Source organism: Euleptes europaea, chromosome 17 (assembly GCF_029931775.1).
Source record: "Euleptes europaea isolate rEulEur1 chromosome 17, rEulEur1.hap1, whole genome shotgun sequence".
Classification (NCBI taxonomy): Eukaryota; Metazoa; Chordata; class Lepidosauria; order Squamata; family Sphaerodactylidae; genus Euleptes; species Euleptes europaea.
Genome location: NC_079328.1, coordinates 2,258,836 through 2,278,019, shown reverse-complemented (window position 1 = coordinate 2,278,019; position 19,184 = coordinate 2,258,836). Strand labels below are relative to the sequence as shown.

Here is a 19,184-nt window from a genome sequence, read left to right as displayed (position 1 = left end):
ATGCCAATACAGTTTTGCCGCGGTTAGGATTACAATTGCTAAGAAATGGAAGCAAATAAATAAACCTTCAATCCAAGAGTGGAGAGAAAAGCTTTGGATGTATATGCGGATGGCCAAAATTACAGACTCTTTACATGGTAAAGATATGGATGAATTTAAACAAATATGGTCAAAGGCCGCTGCATATTGGGATAAATTGGCAAAAATGGATTTTAAAGGTATAATTAATGAATTATAGATTTATGTGGTTTTTTTAAACAATGATTATAAAAATAAGTTTTTATGTACTGTCATAACACCTCTCCGGAAGTCCAAAGGTGGAGGGCACTGAGGTGGGTGGTAGAGGTTTGGGCACTATATATTCTTTAAAAGATAGTAAACAATGTATTAGTAACAGATGTAACAGTGCTCTATATATGTTTTTGTATATGTTTTATTTTGTATTTTTCTTTTTTTGTTTAATTTTGTGTTAATTATAAAAGCAATTAAAAAAATTTTTTTTAAAGCAACACTTTCTCCCCCCTCCCCCCTGGAGACATCGTTATGGCTTATGGGACCAAAGTCCTGCCCATAAACGGCCCGAAAGGGGCTAAATCCAGTTGACTGATGCACAGCATTATTGTACGCATATTCAGCAAAGGGTAACAATTCAACCCAATCATCTTGATGATAGTTAACATAACAGCGTAAGTAGTATTCCAACACAGCATTCACTCATTCGGTTTGGCCATTGGTTTGGGGGTGGAAAGCACTTGAGAGACCTTGTTCCACCCCCACTAATTTCAAGAAAGCTTTCCAGAATTTAGCTACACTTCCATGGTCGCTGATCACCTTGCGCGGAAAGGAATGTAGACGGAAGACATGTGACACAAAGAGGCGGGCCAGTTTTGGGGCGGATGGGATACCTGCGCAAGAGACGAGATGCACCTGTTTAGAGAACAGGTCCATGATTACCCAAAGTACAGTTTTTCCCTCGCTGAGGGGGAGGTCAGTCATAAAATCCATAGCAATAACCTCCCAAGGTCGAGTGGGGGTCTCTAACGGCTGCAGCAGTCCGGGAGGTTTTCCTTGGGCCCTTTTTACCGTAGCACAGACTGGGCAACTGCGAATGAAGGAATCCATGTCAGTCCACATGCCCGCCCACCAAAACTGCCTCCGTAACAAGTACAAAGTTTTTAGAAATCCAAAGTGTCCTGCGGTTTTGGCTCCATGGACCAGCTGTAGGACTTCTTTTCGGAGCTCTTTAGGCACATGCAGCTTAGAATCTTTGTACCATAAGCCTCTACGTTCAGTTAGAGCGGAGGGGAGGGTCTGCTTAGAGAGTTCGGCTTGGCATGCGGAATGAAGTGAGGCTAAAAAAGAGTCTGTTAGATCCAACCCATCTGGCGGTGTGGGCTCTGTGGTGGAGGAAGGGAACGTCCCTGAGGGGGGTTGGACGGCTGGATTGTCAGAGTGATTGGGCGCCGGCGGAGCTGGCAAAGGAGGCGAGGGGGGTAGCGCAGTCAGGCTGACCGGTGTGGTTGGGCTTGAAGTGCCCCCCCATGTGGGGGTTGCGATGGGAGCCGGGTTTGCGCTCGGGTTTGGACTGCTAGAGTGGGTAGCAAACCCCTTTGAGCAGGAGTGAACAGGGACTCCATGGGGCGTTCAACCTTGGTTGGATATTGGGGAAGTCTGGATAGAGCATCAGCCAGGACATTTTGTTTCCCCAGTACATGTTTCAATACAAAACGGAACTGAGCAAAGAAGTCCGCCCAGCGAACTTGTTTCGCGGACAGTTTCCGGGCCCCCGTGAGCGCCTCCAGGTTCTTGTGATTGCTCCACACCTCAAAAGGGACTTTAGACCCCTCAAAAAATTGTCTCCACACCGTAAGGGCATGGTGGACGGCAGCCGCTTCCTTTTCCCAGATTGGCCAGTTGAGCTGAGATTGCTCGAACTTCTTAGAGAAGTAAGCGCATGGATGCAGAAAACCATCCCTCCCCCGCTGCAAAAGTGCCCCCCCCCATAGCTATGTCGGAGGCATCAACTTGCACTATAAACATTTGATCAGGATCGGGATGCTTCAACACTGGTTCAGAGGTAAACAGTCGTTTGAGAGTATCAAAGGCGGTTTGGCACTGGGGGGTCCAGTTGATTCTAGCTGAGGGCAATGTGACGGTGGTGCACTTCCCCTTAGTCTTAAGAAGATCCGTGATGGGGAGTGCGATTTGAGCGAAGTTGGGGATGAACCCCCTATAGAAGTTAGCGAAACCAAGAAATTGCTGAACCTGCTTTCGGGTGGAGGGTGGTTCCCAATCGGTTACCGACTGCACCTTGTCAGGATCCATGGTAAGTCCGTGGTGCGAAATTATATAGCCTAGGAAGGTCAACTGTTTTTGGTGAAATTCACATTTAGACACCTTAGCATAGAGCTGGTTGTCTCTGAGGCGTTGCAACACTTCTCTCACCAAGGCAACGTGTTCATCCATAGTTTTAGAGTAAATAAGAATATCATCCAAATAGACCACCACGCCCCTATATAACAAGTCATGTAGGATCTCATTAATGAATTGCATGAAGACCCCCAGGGCACCTTTTAATCTAAAAGGCATCACTAAGAATTCATAAATGCCAAAGCAACTGGAAAAGGCAGTGAGAGGCACGTCGCTGTCTCGAATCCTGATTCTGTAGTAGGCTTCTACCAAGTCAAGTTTTGTAAAAATGCGCCCTTCTTTTAATTGTCCCAAGAGATCCGAGATCAGAGGGATGGGATAGGCAGTGGATTGGGTGACTGCACTGAGTTTTCAAAAGTCGATGCATAAGCACAAGTCACCCGTCTTTTTGCGCACAAAGAAGGCAGGGGCCGAAGAAGGGGCTGTAGACGGCCGAATGAAACCCCTCGCTAAATTCTTGTCCAAGAATTCACGTAACACAGTACGTTTGGTAGCGCTCATGGGGTAAATCTTACTTTTGGGCAGTTTTTCATTTCCCACCACTTCGATAGCACAGTCTGTCTGGCAGTGGGGGGGCAGTACATCACATTCCTGTACATCAAAAACGTCCGAAAAGTCTCGATATTCAACAGGTAGAGGAAAGGACGGGGGGGGGGGGTCTGAGACTAAAGCTGAAGCTGACGGAGGTGCAACAGCTACCTCGAGATGGTGTTGATCGCAATTAGGATTGGAGAATTTTTTAGTCCCAACCCCCCAGTCAATACAAGGGCTGTACCCTTTGAGCCAGTTAATTCCCAATACCACGTTGTATCTGATAGGGGCTATGGTAAAGTCAATTTGTTCCCAGTGGTGGCGGACGCCCATTGCCAACCCGCGAGTGAGGCGATCCACTAGACCCCCTTTAAAGTCACTGCCATCCATCTAGGCGAACTGGATGGGAGCAGGCAGGGGCACTGACTTGGCTTTGAGTGCCTTGAAAATGGTTTCATTGATCAGGGAGCAGGCACACCCAGAGTCTATGAGTGCTTTAACTTGTAACTGGGGGCCCCCTTTATGGCGTTGTAACACTGTCTACATACACAGTCTCTTCGACCTCACTCACCTTCACCGGAGTGTTGGGTTTTGCAGGAATAGCTGCGAGGGTCTGCGGTGTCGCTCCACTCACCGCAGACCCTGCCCGTTTTTTGACAGATCCAGAGGAGATTCGAGATTCAAAGCAGGGGAGTCCCAGTCTCTGTCCTCATCCGAAGATGGCGAGTTGTCCCCCAGTGGGGCACTTGTAATCTGGAACCCCGATGGGTTCGCTGGTGCAGGTTCATGGGGCGAATCTCCGACGTGGAGAGCTGATGGCGCGGTCCATCCAGGAGCAGCACTACGGTTGGCCTCAGTGCCTCTGCGCTGAGGTTGCCCCCGATTCTGGGGCGGTCCATCTTGCCGAGAAGGGACCAACCGGTCCGGCCGAAGCGGGCAGGTGGTTGCAAAGTGGCCCATCGTTCCACAAACGAGACAGGCTCCCCTCTGAAACCGAGACGTGCGGTCTTGCGAGGGTAGAGCAGGTCTCCGCAGTGTAGGAGCTGCGGCTTTGGTCGGGGGCTTTTGGTTGCCTCCCTCCCTGGCTCGACGACGGGCTAGCGAAATGAATTGGTGACGACTCTCCACTTCCTCGGCCAATAAGATCCATTCTTCAAGAGTGTCTGGGTCTCGTTGCATATAAGCCCAGTTCAATAACTCAGGGTGTAAGGCTTCCCGGAAATAATGTATTCGGGTAGCCTCGGTCCAGTCCACTATCTTACTGGCAAGTCTTTGGAATTCATCTGCGAATTCCCGCACCTGTGTAGAGCCTTGTCGAAGTTGCAGGAGGGCTGCCTTGGCCTTTTCTCCCAGGAAAGGGTCCTCAAAGCGGCGCCGTAATTCTCTCATGAACTCGTTGAGTGAGCGTATGGATCGGGCTTGAGTGTCAAACTGGAGGACCATCCAGTCAACGGCTTTTCCAGTCAAGAGGGAGGCAGCGAAGCGTACCCGGCTGTCTTCGGTAGGGAAGTGCTGTCCCTGTTCCTGCATATAACTGTCCACTTGGTGTAGGAAACATGGTAGGGCTTCAACCGAGCCGTCATCGGTCACTCTCAACCGAGGTTGTTTCCACTGTATGGGCAGGGGCGCAGCGGTTAGCCAGTTCGGCCTTGAGAGGCACCTGGTGGAATTGAAACTAAAACAGTCAGAGTCTGACAGGCTGCTTAGAGCTGTGGAAAGCAGGCCTGACAACCAGGCAAGGACTACTCAGTAGGGGACATGGTTTATTTGTCCACCAAGAATTTACGGTCCAACCGCCCGTGTAACAAACTCAGTGCCAAGTACGTGGGTCCCTTCCCCATTGCTCGTATCATTAACCCAGTGACTGTAGAACTTTCACTCCCAAAATCACTCAGGCGGATCCATCCTGTCTTTCATGTCAGTTTGCTAAAACCACATGTACCTTCTCCCGAGTGGCATCCTGAACCACTTCCTGAAATACCGGTGATGGTTGTGGGGGAGGAACATTTTGAGATTGCAAAAGTCTTGGACTCGCTTGTCCGTCATGGATCTCTCTAATATCTAGTTCGTTGGAAACATTTCGATTCCGCTCACGATGAGTGGGTACGCGCACGTGATGTGTCTGCCCCCCGTTTGATCTGCCAATTCCATACTGCCTACCCTCACAAACCAGCACCCCCGAATGGAACAGTGGGGGAACGGTAGGGGGGGGCCTAAAGGAGGGCAGGATGTCAGGCCTGCTTTCCATTGCTCTCAGCAGCCTGTCAGACTGAGAATGTTTTGGTTTCGGTTCCACCAGGTGCCCCTCAAGGCCGAGCCTGCTAACTGATGAATTCCTGTTCCAGCGCTATTCCCCGTGGGAACGGCTCCTCGTTAGGAGGGGGGTTGCCATGACCCGTTGTGACTAATGCTTTCCCATATAGGCTCTGTACTGTGCTACCAGTTCCCATTCGTGCCAAATTACCTGTTAGCACTGTATACCTGTAGGTTTTCTAATAAATCAACTCTCTTGGACTCCTAGTCTGTGGATGTTGTTTGTGGGATTACCACGGGGACAAGTGCTTACAAGGACTTTGTGTGCTCTCAGTGCACAGCGAGGGTCGCTCGGACTTAGGGGGGAGGGGTGTTGTGTATGTATATAGTTGGGTAGTAAGCAAGGGGAGTCTTGGGAGCTTGAGTTCTGCACGAAGGATCCTAACCCCTGCTCGCCCTATTGGTTAAGCAAACAGACCCCATTGGCTCTAAGCCAACATGTACCATTGGTCACCAGAAGGTTATGTTCCCCCTATCACAAATCAAGGGGGGAGTGACCGCGGGCGGCCAGGGGGGCATATAAACAGGGTTTGCTCGTTGTGTTAACTAGTTCTGTTCTGAGATACAATAAAGCAGTTGTTGTTGAACTCCGTCTCCGACCTTGTGAATCCTGCCCACGCAGACATAACATATACGTCACAGAAGTGAAGGCATATATATATGTATATGTGTGTGTGTGTAATTTTTATAGTAAATATAAATGATATTTTAGTATTTACAGCTATTTTAAAATTTAACTGTTGTGTGAACCTTCTGAGGTTTTTGAGTTTTTATGTGTATTGCCATCTACTCGACCTTTGAATTTGGGTGAACAGAATGAGAAAATCTTAACAGGCCATTTTTATGGACTACTTTACTGAGAATAAACTGGAAAAAAAAACTCTCAAATGTTTATACCTCACCTTCCCCCTAAAAAGGGCTCCAAGCAGAAGTGACGGTGTTGCTCTTCTTTTCTGCAAACAGGTCTTTGGCCATGGGAAGGCCAATGGAGAGCCCACGTGGGCCTTGCTCCTGACTGCCTTTATCTGTGAAATCGGCATCCTCATCGCTTCTCTGGACAGCGTGGCTCCCATTCTTTCCATGTAAGGATGAATATCAAGGTTTGAACAGCAGGGATTTTTTGTGACTTATTGAAATGCATTTCACTTGAAATAAAACGGAAATGAGATTTATGGTAATAGTTGGTAATAGTTCTGAATATGGTAATACTATGGTAATAGTTCTGAATTGGTTCATTCAGTCACATTTTTGATGGGGCTGGGTGGGGGGAACCAGCAGTTACAAGCTGCTGGGGAGGGGGGTGTTTTAGAATTTTTCAAAAAACGAAGGAAGGAAGGAAGGAAGGAAGGAAGGAAGGAAGGAAGGAAGGAAGGAAGGAAGGAAGACCAATTAGACAAGCACACCTACTTGGAGGAGATCTGCAGTTTCTTTGCTGGTTGATGATAACGCATTACATCCCCGGTGTTGAGGCTCCCTTGTCTCCTTCTCCAGAATACAGTATCATTTCCTCTGTATCCTGACTTCATTGTGTCATGAGTTTCTGCATCAGCAGTACCAATTTTATGGAGCAGAATGGGGAAAGACAAGGGCATTAGAGAAATGATTCTACTCATTACCAAGTGGTCTCCACAGAGATTTCCTGTTTTCAGCAGAAGCCTCTTGTCCAGTGTGAGGCAGATTGCTCTAAGGTGAACAAGGCAGTTGCCCCAGGACTGGAATTTCCTCTTAACCAGAGTTGGGCTTTTTTGTGTGTGCCTTGCATTGGCTTCTATCCTTTTGGGATGTTGCATCACTTGTTGTCTTTTGGGAACCTTTGTTTGTTTACTATGTTTATGCCCAGCCCTTCTACCGAGTGTGACCACAAGGAACACAAGACATGTGGCAGCAACCTAAACCTTTACAAACCCCCAACCCATATATAAGTCAGCGGAAACAGCAATAAACTAAGCAGGTTAAACAAAGCCCAGATCCCAGCTTAAAAAATTTTTTTTAAAGAAAAACTTTGTATTAAAAAAGAAAATAATAAAGAAAAGCTTCTTCATCTAAAACTATTTCCCAGCCTCTGGGTCCTGGCCTAAAAGTGGGTTGTAAAGCCTGCACAAGGGGGTCCCAGAGTTTTAAATTTTACTGATTTGTGCCTGCTTGTGGGTTGCCATACCATGTTAATTTGGACTTGTGAGCCACCATACCAAAAATATTGGGAAGCATTGCTGTAGAAAAGAACTGTCATTACTATCCAGGCCAACAAGAGGGGGTGACTAGCCTTTTGTGGGCAGGGACTTCCAGAGCCTGGAGGGCCAGGGCTGGAAAAAGCCCTCTGTTGCCTACCAACACATGAACACGTGAAGCTATCTCATAGTGAATCAGACCTTTGGTCCATCAAAGTCAGTATTGTCAACTCAGACCGACAGCGGCTCTCCAGGGTCTCTTACTTGTCTAGTTCCTTTAACTGGAGATGCCAGGGATTGAACCTGGGACCTTCTGCATATTAAGCAGTTGCTGTACCACTGAACCACAGCCCCTCCCCTGCCAACCTCACCTCGAATGGGACATGCACTGTACAGAACAGGGCAGCCTCAAATGAACCTAAACTACAGGCAGGTTCTCATTTCATAGTTCTGCCCCCTTCTTTTGCCTTGATCTCTTTTTGTTCCAGAGACTAGCAAGAATGGAGGTATTCTTTTAAATTGTACATATGATTTTTTTGCAGGTTTTTCCTAATGTGCTATCTTTTTGTAAACTTGGCGTGTGCAGTTCAGACTCTTCTGCGTACACCAAACTGGAGACCTCGTTTCAAGTATTATCACTGGTATGCTCTTTACGTGTCCTCAATACATTTATTTGTTTGAAGGACAAAAAGACATTTTTAGTGTGTGTTCTTCATGTCCTTCTATAGGCTCATTGAACTTTGTATTTTGTTTACAGTGCGTATCTTGATTTTATGCTTTGCTGCGATGTATGTGAATTTCATTGAACATCGGATAGCAGGGATGGGTTCAGCAGGAGAAGTATTTTGGGGAGATTTCAGGCAGCAGTGGGAGGGAGGAGGCAAGAAAGTCTCATCCCACTGACAGAAATCCCTTCCATCACTGGAATTGACTACTGGGCCCTACCCAGTGTCTTAACTAAAGAAATTTTGCCTAATATATGGAAGTGGATTTGGCCTAATATTTACCCCAAATCTGGTCTCATTTGATTTAAAGTGAAAATAAATTATTTATCACTGGTGTCTTACACCACGTAGACCAGCATGCATTCATAACCATTATTCCAGCACCTGTTGGAAATGCTGTGTAATCCACAAGCCTGTGTACTTTTTATAATAAAGTTTAAGATATTTTTTGTTATTCAAACACATATTTGGCGTATATTCTCAGTGTCCTTTTATGGGCCAGTCAGACACGTGAGTATTCTGTTTCTGGCCTTGATTGTTCAGCTTTAAAGCTGTAAAAAAGCATATAAGAAACGATAAACAGAAAAATGAGTTTCCCGATCAGTTGTGCAGTTGTTTCCCATTAGAATGTAGGAGAACACAAGGTTACACAAACAAAAGAAGAGCACAGTAGGTATTGTTAAACCGAGTATAGGTACAAATAATATATTTAATTGGACAAAGTTATAGCTTAAAGAACATTTTTAAAATCTTTTCATTACATAAGCTGTTTGTCAATTTTAAGTGCTCAGAACAAGATGTAGTAGGGTTTTTGAATTGATTTGGAGCACTTATAGCCTTCCTTTCTCCAACTTGGGACTCAAGACAGGTTTCCCTTTTGGATCTCATATTTTATCTTACACAGTGGGATTGGGAAAGAGGAGAAGGAAAGGGGGTATAGGAATGTGCTGTCATTTAAGCACACTCTTACCTGGTTTGTTTTGTTCTCCCCCACCCACCTACCCACACCAAGGAAAGGGGGATTTGACTAGCTTATGACATCAACAATCAGCTTCCATGAGCATATGATCAATGAGTGCATGCCAATAAATTTTAAGTTTGCAAAGCAGAAAGTGTTGCTTTCTTCTGTTACTTTTAAAAGATATTGTTCAGTGAGAAAACATTTCTGGCTGAAGATACAGAATCCAATCCAATATCATTCATATGTAGGAGAGAAGAGAGCTGGGCAGGTCTGGCTGTAGAGTTCAGCATTTACTGCCATCACCTTCTTTTACTGGCGTATCTCCGTTTCATTTCCTTGCTTTTGGCTTTGGCTGGCTGCCTATTAACAGTGCCAGGAATGAATTGTACTGATTCCTTGATTGGTTGGATAGGACCTAAATATCTGCCTTCCTTTTAACAAAGAGCTGCTGTTCAATATTATATTTTGATTGTTTCTTAAACAACAGTTATTTCCTATGTCACAACTGTCTTTGGCACTTGGGGGCAATAGAATGGAAATACAGTAATGGAGGAAATGAATCTGGTTCCCTCCATGCCCCCTGAAGGATTGTTCCTAAAGGGCTTGGGGCTCATAGATAATCCAGCGTGCCTCCAGGTCAGTGGTGGCAAGTGGACCATGCCAACCACATATTCAAGCCAATCTTCCTTCCAAGGATTGCCCAGCAAGCTCTCTTGGATTTTCATGAGCTTAGGCTAATGAGAGATGCTAAACACAACAAAAAAGGGTTCTTTTGTTATGTTCAAGGACATGGTAGGCCCATTGCAGGGTAGTTAAAAAGGCAAATGCGATTTTGGGCTGTATCAACAGAAGTATAGTATCCAGATCATGTGAGTGTTGTGTTCAGTTTTGGGCACCACAATTTAAGAAGGATGTAGACAGGCTGGAAAGTGTCCAGAGGAGTGCAACAAAGATGGTGAAGGGTCTGAAGACCAAGTCCTATGAGGAAAGGTTGAAGGAGCAGGTATGTTTAGCCTGAAGAGGAGATGAATGAGAGGTGATATAATAAGTATCTTCAAGTACTTGAAGGGCTGTCATATAGAGGATGGTGCTGAGTTGTTTTTTGTTAAATCAAAAGAGTTTTCAGCTAAACATTAGGAGGAACTTCCTGACAGTTAGAACAATTCCTCTGTGGAACAGGCTTCCTTGGGAGGTGGTGGGCTCTCCTTTGGAAGTTTTTAAGCAGAGGCTAGATGGCCATCTGACAATGATTCTGATTCTGTGAACTTAGGCAGATCATGAGAGGGAGGGCAGGAAGGGATGCGTCAGCACTTGGTTCTTGTGGCCCCTTCTTACATTCCTAGGGTAATGCTGATCGCCACTTTGAGGTCAGGAAGCAATTTTCCTCCAGGCCAGATTAGCCAGGGATCCTTGTGGGTTGTTGTTGTTTTTGACATATTCTGGGCATGGAGTAAGGGTCACTGGAAGTGTTGGGGGGAGGTAGTTGTGAATTTCCTGCATTGTGCAGGGGGTTGGACTAGATGATCCTGGAGGTCCCTTCCAACTCTTATTCTGCGATTCTAAGCAGTGTATGCAGGCGACTTCTCAAGCTGATCTCTATCTAGTGTCTTTTTTGGAGCTATACAAATCCAAAAGGGAGGAAGGCATGCTGTTCCAACGCCGAATACTATGCTCTGTTGGTTCCATCTCCAGGCTATGCTGTGGGCAGCCAGTCCCCTGTTTCCCTGGCAGAAGACCACTGGATGTATTCCAAACAGCTTTTGAGAATAGCCAAGGCTTTGGACCTGGAGATGGTCTCTTCAGAAGTCAAGTCTATGGATCCTATCCTGAAGATCCTCTATAGTTCCAGCATCAGTCCTGTGGCTGTTCCCATGCTTCAGGGTCTGTTGGATATAGCCAATGGGTTCTGGTCCAAATCAGCGTCAGCTCCTGCTTCTGCAAAAAAGCTTGAAAACCTTTACAGAATTATGCAGGATGACTGTGGCTTTTTATCTCAACATCCCTTGGTGAACTAGTAGCTGAAATCCTCCCTTCTAAGCAAAGGGCTGGTGCTCATGCCTCATCCCTGGAAAAGGAGGGATGCAAATTGGATAGCTTGGGGTGGAAGGTCTACTCATCCGCTGCTGTAGGGATTTTTGAGACCATTATAGGAAGCTACAAGATGTTCCTCTGGGAGCAGATGGGACAGTACCTTGACTGTCTCCCCAATGAGGAGAAAACGTTGGCCAATATTATACACAGGGGGCATCAAGCTCAGCAAACAACAGATTAATGCCTCCCGTCACACCTTTTACTGCTGTGCCAGGGCTGTGGCCTCCGGCATTGCTCTTCGCAGGCACTTTTGGTTGAGGTCCTCCACCCTCCCCAATACCACCAGGGCTGATGTGGAGGACATTCCTTACGAGGGCAAGGAACTGTTCAGCTCTGAAACCGATGCCACCCTGGAAAGGATGAGGAAAAACAGGCTTACGGCAAAGTCGTTAGGCCTCACTGCTCCTTCGTCGTCTTCTGCTAAGCCAAGATCCTTCCCTCAGCATTCTTATCCCTATTCTAGACCGTACAGGCACAAGCCAAGCTTCCAGCAGCAGCAGCCCTTTAAGCCTTCATGCACCCAGCAGCAGGATCCCATGAAGCAGCAGGGGAAGCACAGGGCCAAGCATGACTCCAGCCCCAGCCAAGACCAGCGAGGGAGGGCAGAGGCATTTTCCTGGAGTCTTTTCCCTTTGATGATTGGTTTCATCACTTTGTAAATAGCTAGACCTCTGTTATGTCCAGTGTTTGGGTTAGATAGATAATTTATTTATGGCCCTTAGCCAGATAAAACACGATAAAACAGGAAACATGGACTAATAAATTCTTACAAGCAAAGAATTACAGTCTGAGTCATGGGTTTTTCCCATTATAGGTAAAGGTTACTATTTGGAGTGTAAATCAAAACCGCCTTTCAATTACCCTTCTCTCAATCCTCCTGAGCCTCCTACAGTGTTAAGAGAGGAGGTTGCAGTCTGGGTATCCTGGTCAATTGGGAGAAATCTAGGCTTCTCCCTTCCCAGCCGGTGCTCTTAATTGGGGCCCAACTCGACTCCATAAAGTTGGGGGCTTTACTGCCGGAGGACAGAGTGAAGGCCATCCGAGCCACAGTGGCGTTTTGTTCATCTAACAGGTTTCTGAGGGGCTAGTTCAGTTCAGAGACTCCAGGGCCTGAGGGCATCAACTCCCTCTCCAGGGCCTTATGCTAGCTTGTACATGAGGCCCAACAAAATTGGGTTTTTGCCCGCCTTCAGACTCCGTGTAGATCCACAGTGGCACAAGCTTGCTATACCTACATATGTTCTTCAGTCCCTAAAATGGTGGTCATTAGATTCCAGTTTGACAGTAAGAATGGAGTTTGCCCCCCCCCCCCGATGCCCAGATCTTCTTTGATGCCTCCCTATCAGGGTGGGGGGCACATTGTGATGGCTTTACAATAAGTGGGCATTGGTCACCTAGAGAGTCTTCTCTGCTCGTTAATTTTCTTAAAATCAAAGCCAACAGATGTGCCCTTACATCTTCTGCAGTTCTCCTGTGCTTGGAAAGGATCCTAGTGGCTACGGACAACACGGCGGCCAGGTATTATATAAACAAGCAGGGAGGCACATGATTGCTGTCCCTATGCAAAGAAGCCTCTTGCATATGGCAGCAAGTCATCCACATGAGGGCCGCCCTATAGATGTATGTGGCAGGCATACATAATTAGAGGGTGGAAGCCCTAAGCAGAGAATTCGGGTCAGACCACGAGTGGTCTTTAAATGACCACTACTTAAGCCCGATCTTCCAGATGTAAGGTCACCCATTCATAGACCTTTTTGCATCCCTCGTAGGGCTGTCGATTCGGTTCGGCCCGAACCGAAAAACAGCCGAATTTCCTCTGATTCAGCGGTTTTTAGTTCGGGACGAACCGAACTCAAAAATGGTGGGAAACCGGGGGAGCCGAATTCAGCGAGTTCGGGAGTTCACGAATAAATCTGGCAAATTCGGGGCCATCAGTAAGCAGCATTCTCCTCCCCCGGCCAATCGGTGGCCAAGCTGGGTCTTCTTCTGGCCAATCAGTCAGGATTGAGTACTGGAGGAATCAGCTGCTGCGCGGCTGGGCCGGGGAGAAAGAGAGTGAGAGAAATCCTCGTGTGTGGGGGGGGGATGCTTGTGCACATTCGCTCCTTTCCATGGCTGCAGGGGGCGCATTTTTGGGGGTACAGACCCCAAACTTTCAGTGGAGCTTCAGACAAGCCTTCTTAAGAGACCCCCGAAGTTTTGTAAACATTGGGTCAGGGGGACCCAAGATATGGGCTCCCCCCTTTTCTCTTTCCGTGGCTGTAGGGGGCACATTTTTGGGGGTACAGACCCCAAACTTTCAGCGAAGCTTTAGACGAGCCTTGTTAAGAGACCCCCCAAATTTTGTAGACTTTGGGTCAGGGGGTCCCGAGATATGGGCTCCACCCCTTTTCCCTCCCCTTTTCCATTTCCGTGGCTGCAGGGGGCGCTTTTTGGGGGGTGCAGCCCCAAACCTTCATGATATCTTCAGACGATCCTTCTTAAGAGACCCCCCAAGTTTTGTAAAGATGGGTTCAGTGGGGGCAGAAATATCGGCTCCCCCCCTTTTCTCTTTCCGTGGCTACAGGGGGTGCATTTTGGGGGGTACAGACCCCAAACTTTCAGCGGAGCTTCAGACCAGCCTTCTTAAGAGACCCCCCAAGTTTTGTAAACATTGGGTCAGGGGACCCCAAGATATGGGCTTTCCCCTTTTCCCTTTTCCCTATTGGGATGAATGGATCACCCGATCCTGTATGCATCTCCAGAGCAAAACGTCCCGTGCTTAAATGGAATCGTCTTGGATTACCCAGTCCTCCTCCCAGCCCTTCTTGATGGAACAGAAGACAGCCACAGTAAGACCCCTTTGGGGGCTTTAATCTATACTTTTTCTCCTGTGTGTGTGTGGGGGGGGAAGCAGAGTCTTTGTGTGTGTGGGGAGGGAGCAGTTTCTGGGGGGGGAGCCAAAGGGGACTTTTGCCAGTTCTGCCTGGGGTGTGTGTGCCCCCTCGAGTCTCTCTCTCCCTGGTTTGAGGGGGGGCTTCAGTTGTATGTCCTCAGGTTTTCCCTGACGACAGTTAGGTCTATTTTGATGCTTGCTAAAACTGGTTTTCAAATGGTGACTTAAAGAATGCATTTGCCTGGTCCCGAGTCCCATGAAAAGGGGAAATTCCACCCCCTCCTGCTCATTTTGCATAGCTAGCTGCCTCTGTCCCTTTCCATGGTTTGCAAACTCCCAGGTGTCAGGTGTTGCTTTGCATGTTTGCAAAGGTGTTGCTTTGCAATTGTGTTGCTTTGCAGTGTTGCTTTGCAGTTGTGTTGCTTTGCAAACTTCTTAGCACCTGCCCCGCCCTTTGCATGTTTGCAAAGGTGTTGCTTTTCAGTTGTGTTGCTTTGCAGTGTTGCTTTGCAGTTGTGTTGCTTTGCAAACTTCTTAGCACCTGCCCCGCCCTTTGCATGTTTGCAAAGGTGTTGCTTTGCAGTTGTGTTGCTTTGCAGTGTTGCTTTGCAGTTGTGTTGCTTTGCAAACTTCTTTGGACCTGCCCCGCCCTTGCTCTCATCAGCTGTTTGTCGGGGCTGGGAGCTTTGTGCATGGGGGGCAAGCTCTGCTCAGAGATGCACATTAAGGGTGGGGGGACCCCTTTCGGGGCCCATATCTCAGCCCCCCCTGACCCAATCTTTACAAAACTTGTGGGGTCTGGCAAGAAGGGTCTTTTGAAGCTCCGCTGAAAGTTTGGGACCTCTACCCCCAAAAATGCTCCCCCAGAGCCGCGGAAAGGCACAGTTGTATTTTTAATGGCTTTATTCGGCCGAATTTTTTCCCCGAACTTTGAATTCCCGCCGAATTGCACGGACCCGAAGTGGGGGAGTTCAGACTTTGGCATATCCCGAATCTAAATGGGCCGAATTCAGCCGAATCCAAAATATACCGAATTTTTTTTAATTCAACAGCCCTAATCCCTCGCCAACATAAAATGCCAGTTGTTTTGTTCCTGGGCGGCATTGGGCCCTGGATCCCTTGGAGATGCATTCCAGCTTTGGTGGCAAGGGTATTTTTTTCTGTGCTTTTCTCCTTTTGTCTATTCTACACAAAGTAATCCAGAAACTCGAAGGCAGACAGGCCACGCTGCACCCTACTTGTCCCTCACTGGCTGGGGAAACTATGGTTCCCCACTTCGTGGGCATTAGCAGATGGGAGGGTTCTTCCCCTCCCAAATTGGCATGACCTGCTGCATCTAGGCCTCTTGCTTTGCCACAATATAAGTGGCCTGCATCTGACTGCATGGCTCAATGGTCAGAAAGGGTGACCAGAGTATTCTCCACAAGGACAAGCTGGTGCTTAGACCTCACCCGTCCTTCCTCCCCAAGGAAGTTTCTGTTCTCCACTTTGCCAGTGTTTTCCCCTAATCCTTCCTCACAGTCAGAACAGCTCTTGCACACACTAGGTGTCAGAAGGTGTTTGTTCTTTTATGTGGATCGCACAAAGGTGTTCCGTAAGGCATGTCCTTCTTTCTCTGCTTCTCTGGGCACGGGAAGGGGAAAGCGACATCCTCGCAGTCTCTAGCTAGCTGGGTGGAGTCAGTGATTAAGCAGTCTTACGCATCAGTGAAAGTAGACTTTCTGTTTCCAGTCAAAGCCCGTTTGCACAGGCCCTCTGCTTCGTTAACAGGCAACGTTTCTCAGCAGTGTCTCCTTCGAGGACCTCTGCAAGGCGGCCACCTGGTCAGATCCCTCCACCTTCATAAAGCACTCCATGGCTGATAGGGAATCCAGAGATGAGGCAGCTGTGAGAAGAGCAGTTTTTCAATCTTTATTCTGCTGACCAGCCGACACCCTCCTCCATGGTAGGTGAGCTTGCTACTCTCCCAATATGGGACTGCACAGAAGCCATGAAGATGAAAACAAAATTGCACCCACCTGTCACTGTTGTTCATCGAGTGGCCTTCTGTGCAGGCACACATCCCTCCCTCCTGTCCCCGTGGTGGGCTGCCCCTTTGCAGCAAAAAAAGTTCCTCTCCCGGCAGCGCAGATGGGGCTGAGGGAAGAGCTCTCCTCTCCCCCTCCTGTCACGTGCCAGTTTGGGTAGGAAACTCCAGCTCTAGTGGGGAGAGGAAGGTGTTCTCCGGCAGCTAGAAAAGTCTAGAAATCTGAATTATCTCCTCTCTGCAGCTGGCCTGTGTAAGCACAGTCCCATGTGTGCCTACACAGAAGACACTCGATGAACTACAGTTATAAGTTTGTGCAACTTTGTTTTCTCATCAAACTGGTTTTTTGTTTGTCAAATCGGGATTCTAAACCAGGGCTTAATCTAGACTCGTTTCCCATCTGCCCCGAGCCTAGGATTCTAACTCTGGTTAAGCCACATGTCTGCTTTCATATGTCTTGGGTTTTGAACCAGAATTCCTTGATTGCATTCCACATGCTCTTCACCCTCTAGTCTTACTCTCATTGAACGTGTGCAATCTAAGTTCCTTAGAGCTGCCCTGCAATTGCCAAGATGTGTTCCAAATGCTCTGATACGTTTAGAAACTGGCATGATGAAGGTGGAGGCAAGGATTGTCCTGTCCTTGATCTCTGGCTGAAAATTAACTTCAACCCTAATGGTCTTCTCCCACTGATCCTATGTGACTCCTTTAGATCCAGATGGGTGACAGCCATAGATGTCAAATTAAACAACTTGGGTTTTACACCCCTAGCTTTACTTCAGTTAGGGTGGGAACAAGCTAAGTTAATTATATCCCAAAGGATCAAAGACATCGAGAGACAAACAGATCTAGCAAGGGCGCCTCTATTCACTGCATCCCTCCATACTAAATACATCCTAGCACCAGCAGCCTATCTCCACTATTTAGAGATAAATAATTATAGAAGGGCCTTTACCCTGGTCAGATGTGCAGCCTTACCATCTGCTTTGCTTGAGGGGAAATATAAGAAGACACCCTGGGAAGAGAGATTCTGCCCCTACAAATCAGGGGACTTAGAAACAGTTGAGCATGCCCTCCTGAACTGCAATTTCTATACATTACCCCGTTCGAAGTTTATTGAGCCCCTTTTATCGAGATTTGAGACCTGACAGGGCAGGTGAAAGGTTTGAGATGCTCCTACAAGGGGGTAATCCTTCAACCACTCTTCAGGTAGCGAAATTTTGTTTAGCAGCAATGAAAATTCATCACCTTAGAACAGCGCAATTGACAGATGTGCCCCAGCTGTAATTCCTTTTTTAAATGTTTTAAAAATGTTTTATGACTCGGACTGTAATTCTTTGATTGTAAGAATCTATTAGTCCATGCTTTCCATTTTATCATGTTTTGACTGGCTAAGTGCCGCAAATAAATTATCTATTTATCTATCATTCCACATGAGCAGGGAAGAGGAACCAGTGAGGTGTGCATGCACATTCCTGATTAATACAGACTTAATGTTATGTCTGAATGCACCCTGTCTCTCAGTCTGCCCTAGTTCTTGGATTATGTACATAACCTCCTTGGGGGAAAACTGGAATGAAAATATTGCTGGTTGTTTTGGGGGTTAAATGTATATTTTGAAAAGGAAACATGAGAAGCACCAGAAGAAAGATTCTGTCGCCATTACATTCTTTTACTCATAGAAAACTGTTTGTTTGTTTGTATGCTGGCCCACCAGGGCGGGGTGCTCCTGTAGCAGCGCGGTGCTATGAAGAGGCCTGCAGCAGGCGGGGCAACAGGCTGGGGTTTCTGAAGCCGAGGCTTCTACAGCTGGCAGCTGTACTAATTGGGAATGGGAGTAGTAGACGCAGTCCAGTAACAGTCCAAAGTCAGTCAGGGTGAAAGGCAATCCGTCAGAGCAAAAGGCAGAGTCAAGGTCGGGCCAGTCCACGGTCAGGCAGGGAGTCCAGAAGAATTCAGGGTCGAGAAAGCAGTCCGAGTCAATACACCGTCAGCCAGAGTGGAGTGCCGCAGGTTCACCATGCGTTGCTTCCACAGCTTCTGCTGACTCAGCCCTCCTAAATACTTGCAGCTGTCTGGGGGAGGCAGCTTCTGTAAAGACTCACTCACTATCTTCATGGCTGTCCTTCTTTGTTGTCCAACCTGGCTGAACGCCGGCGTTGTTCTGCCAGGACCCGGCCCATTTTCCTTCTTTGCGTCCTCGAGAGCTCTTATCTTCTTAGAAGCCAGGGCAAATTGAGGCATTTTATAAGTCATGTGAGCGTCAGAGTCTGATAGTAGGAAAATCAATTTTTCAGATTTGAACAGAAGTTTACTTCTTTCAGTATCCCATCCAGAAATTTAGCTCTGGGCTGCCTATACATTGGGCATAATAACACAAAATGAAATATGTCCTCTGGAGACAGGGTTCCACAGAGGCATCTATGTTGTTCCTTTGGCGTTTGACTATACCGGCCTAACAGAAAGGCTGAAGGCCTTGTGGTCTGAAATTGTAAGTCAGTGAAGGCCGTTCTGAGGCTCTGAACTGTTAGGTTGCCCAGATATGAAGATCTGAGGTGATCTATTTTAATGAGTGTAAACCAAAGTGAAAGTTTGGGTTCCCGGATTGTTGCTCTGTCGATCAGAGCATCCATTCTGAACACCCAGTCTCCAAGAAGAGAATTATCAGAAGAAGCGTGTAAAAAGTCATCAGGGATAGAATGGCAAACACAGATATTATTAAGAAATCTCTGACATGCCTGATCTTTTGACATTAAATATTCAAGAGATTTACCAGTGAGCAAGTTTGTTCTGGATGTTCTGTTTTCCCCAAATATTTTATAATTGCAAGATGAGCGCCAGCCCTGAAAGATGGAGGCCAGATTCAGCTCTCATCAAGGCTGCCGGCGTCCCCTTGGGAAGAACTAGGATGCGTGTGAGAAAGTAATTTTGGATCCTCTCTAAGCTGGAGAGGTTGGCATCCTTCCACCCCCATACTTCCACACCATACAATTTGTGTGGCATGACCTTGATCAAAACCACCCCTTGACAAATACAACCTCAAGATGGAACCCACAATCTGTAG

General features: G+C 47.2%; 1 protein-coding gene across 2 annotated transcripts in view; it reads left to right on the top strand.

Moving 5' to 3' along the window:
- SLC12A7 (solute carrier family 12 member 7) overlaps positions 1-19,184 on the top strand; it is a 199,901-nt gene that overhangs the window by 95,937 nt on the left and 84,780 nt on the right. For both annotated transcript variants that reach the window (XM_056862481.1, XM_056862480.1), the window contains exons 13-14: positions 6,238-6,356; positions 7,985-8,083. In XM_056862481.1, coding sequence (XP_056718459.1) covers positions 6,238-6,356; positions 7,985-8,083 — 218 coding nt within the window. The remainder of the gene's footprint in view (positions 1-6,237; positions 6,357-7,984; positions 8,084-19,184) is intronic.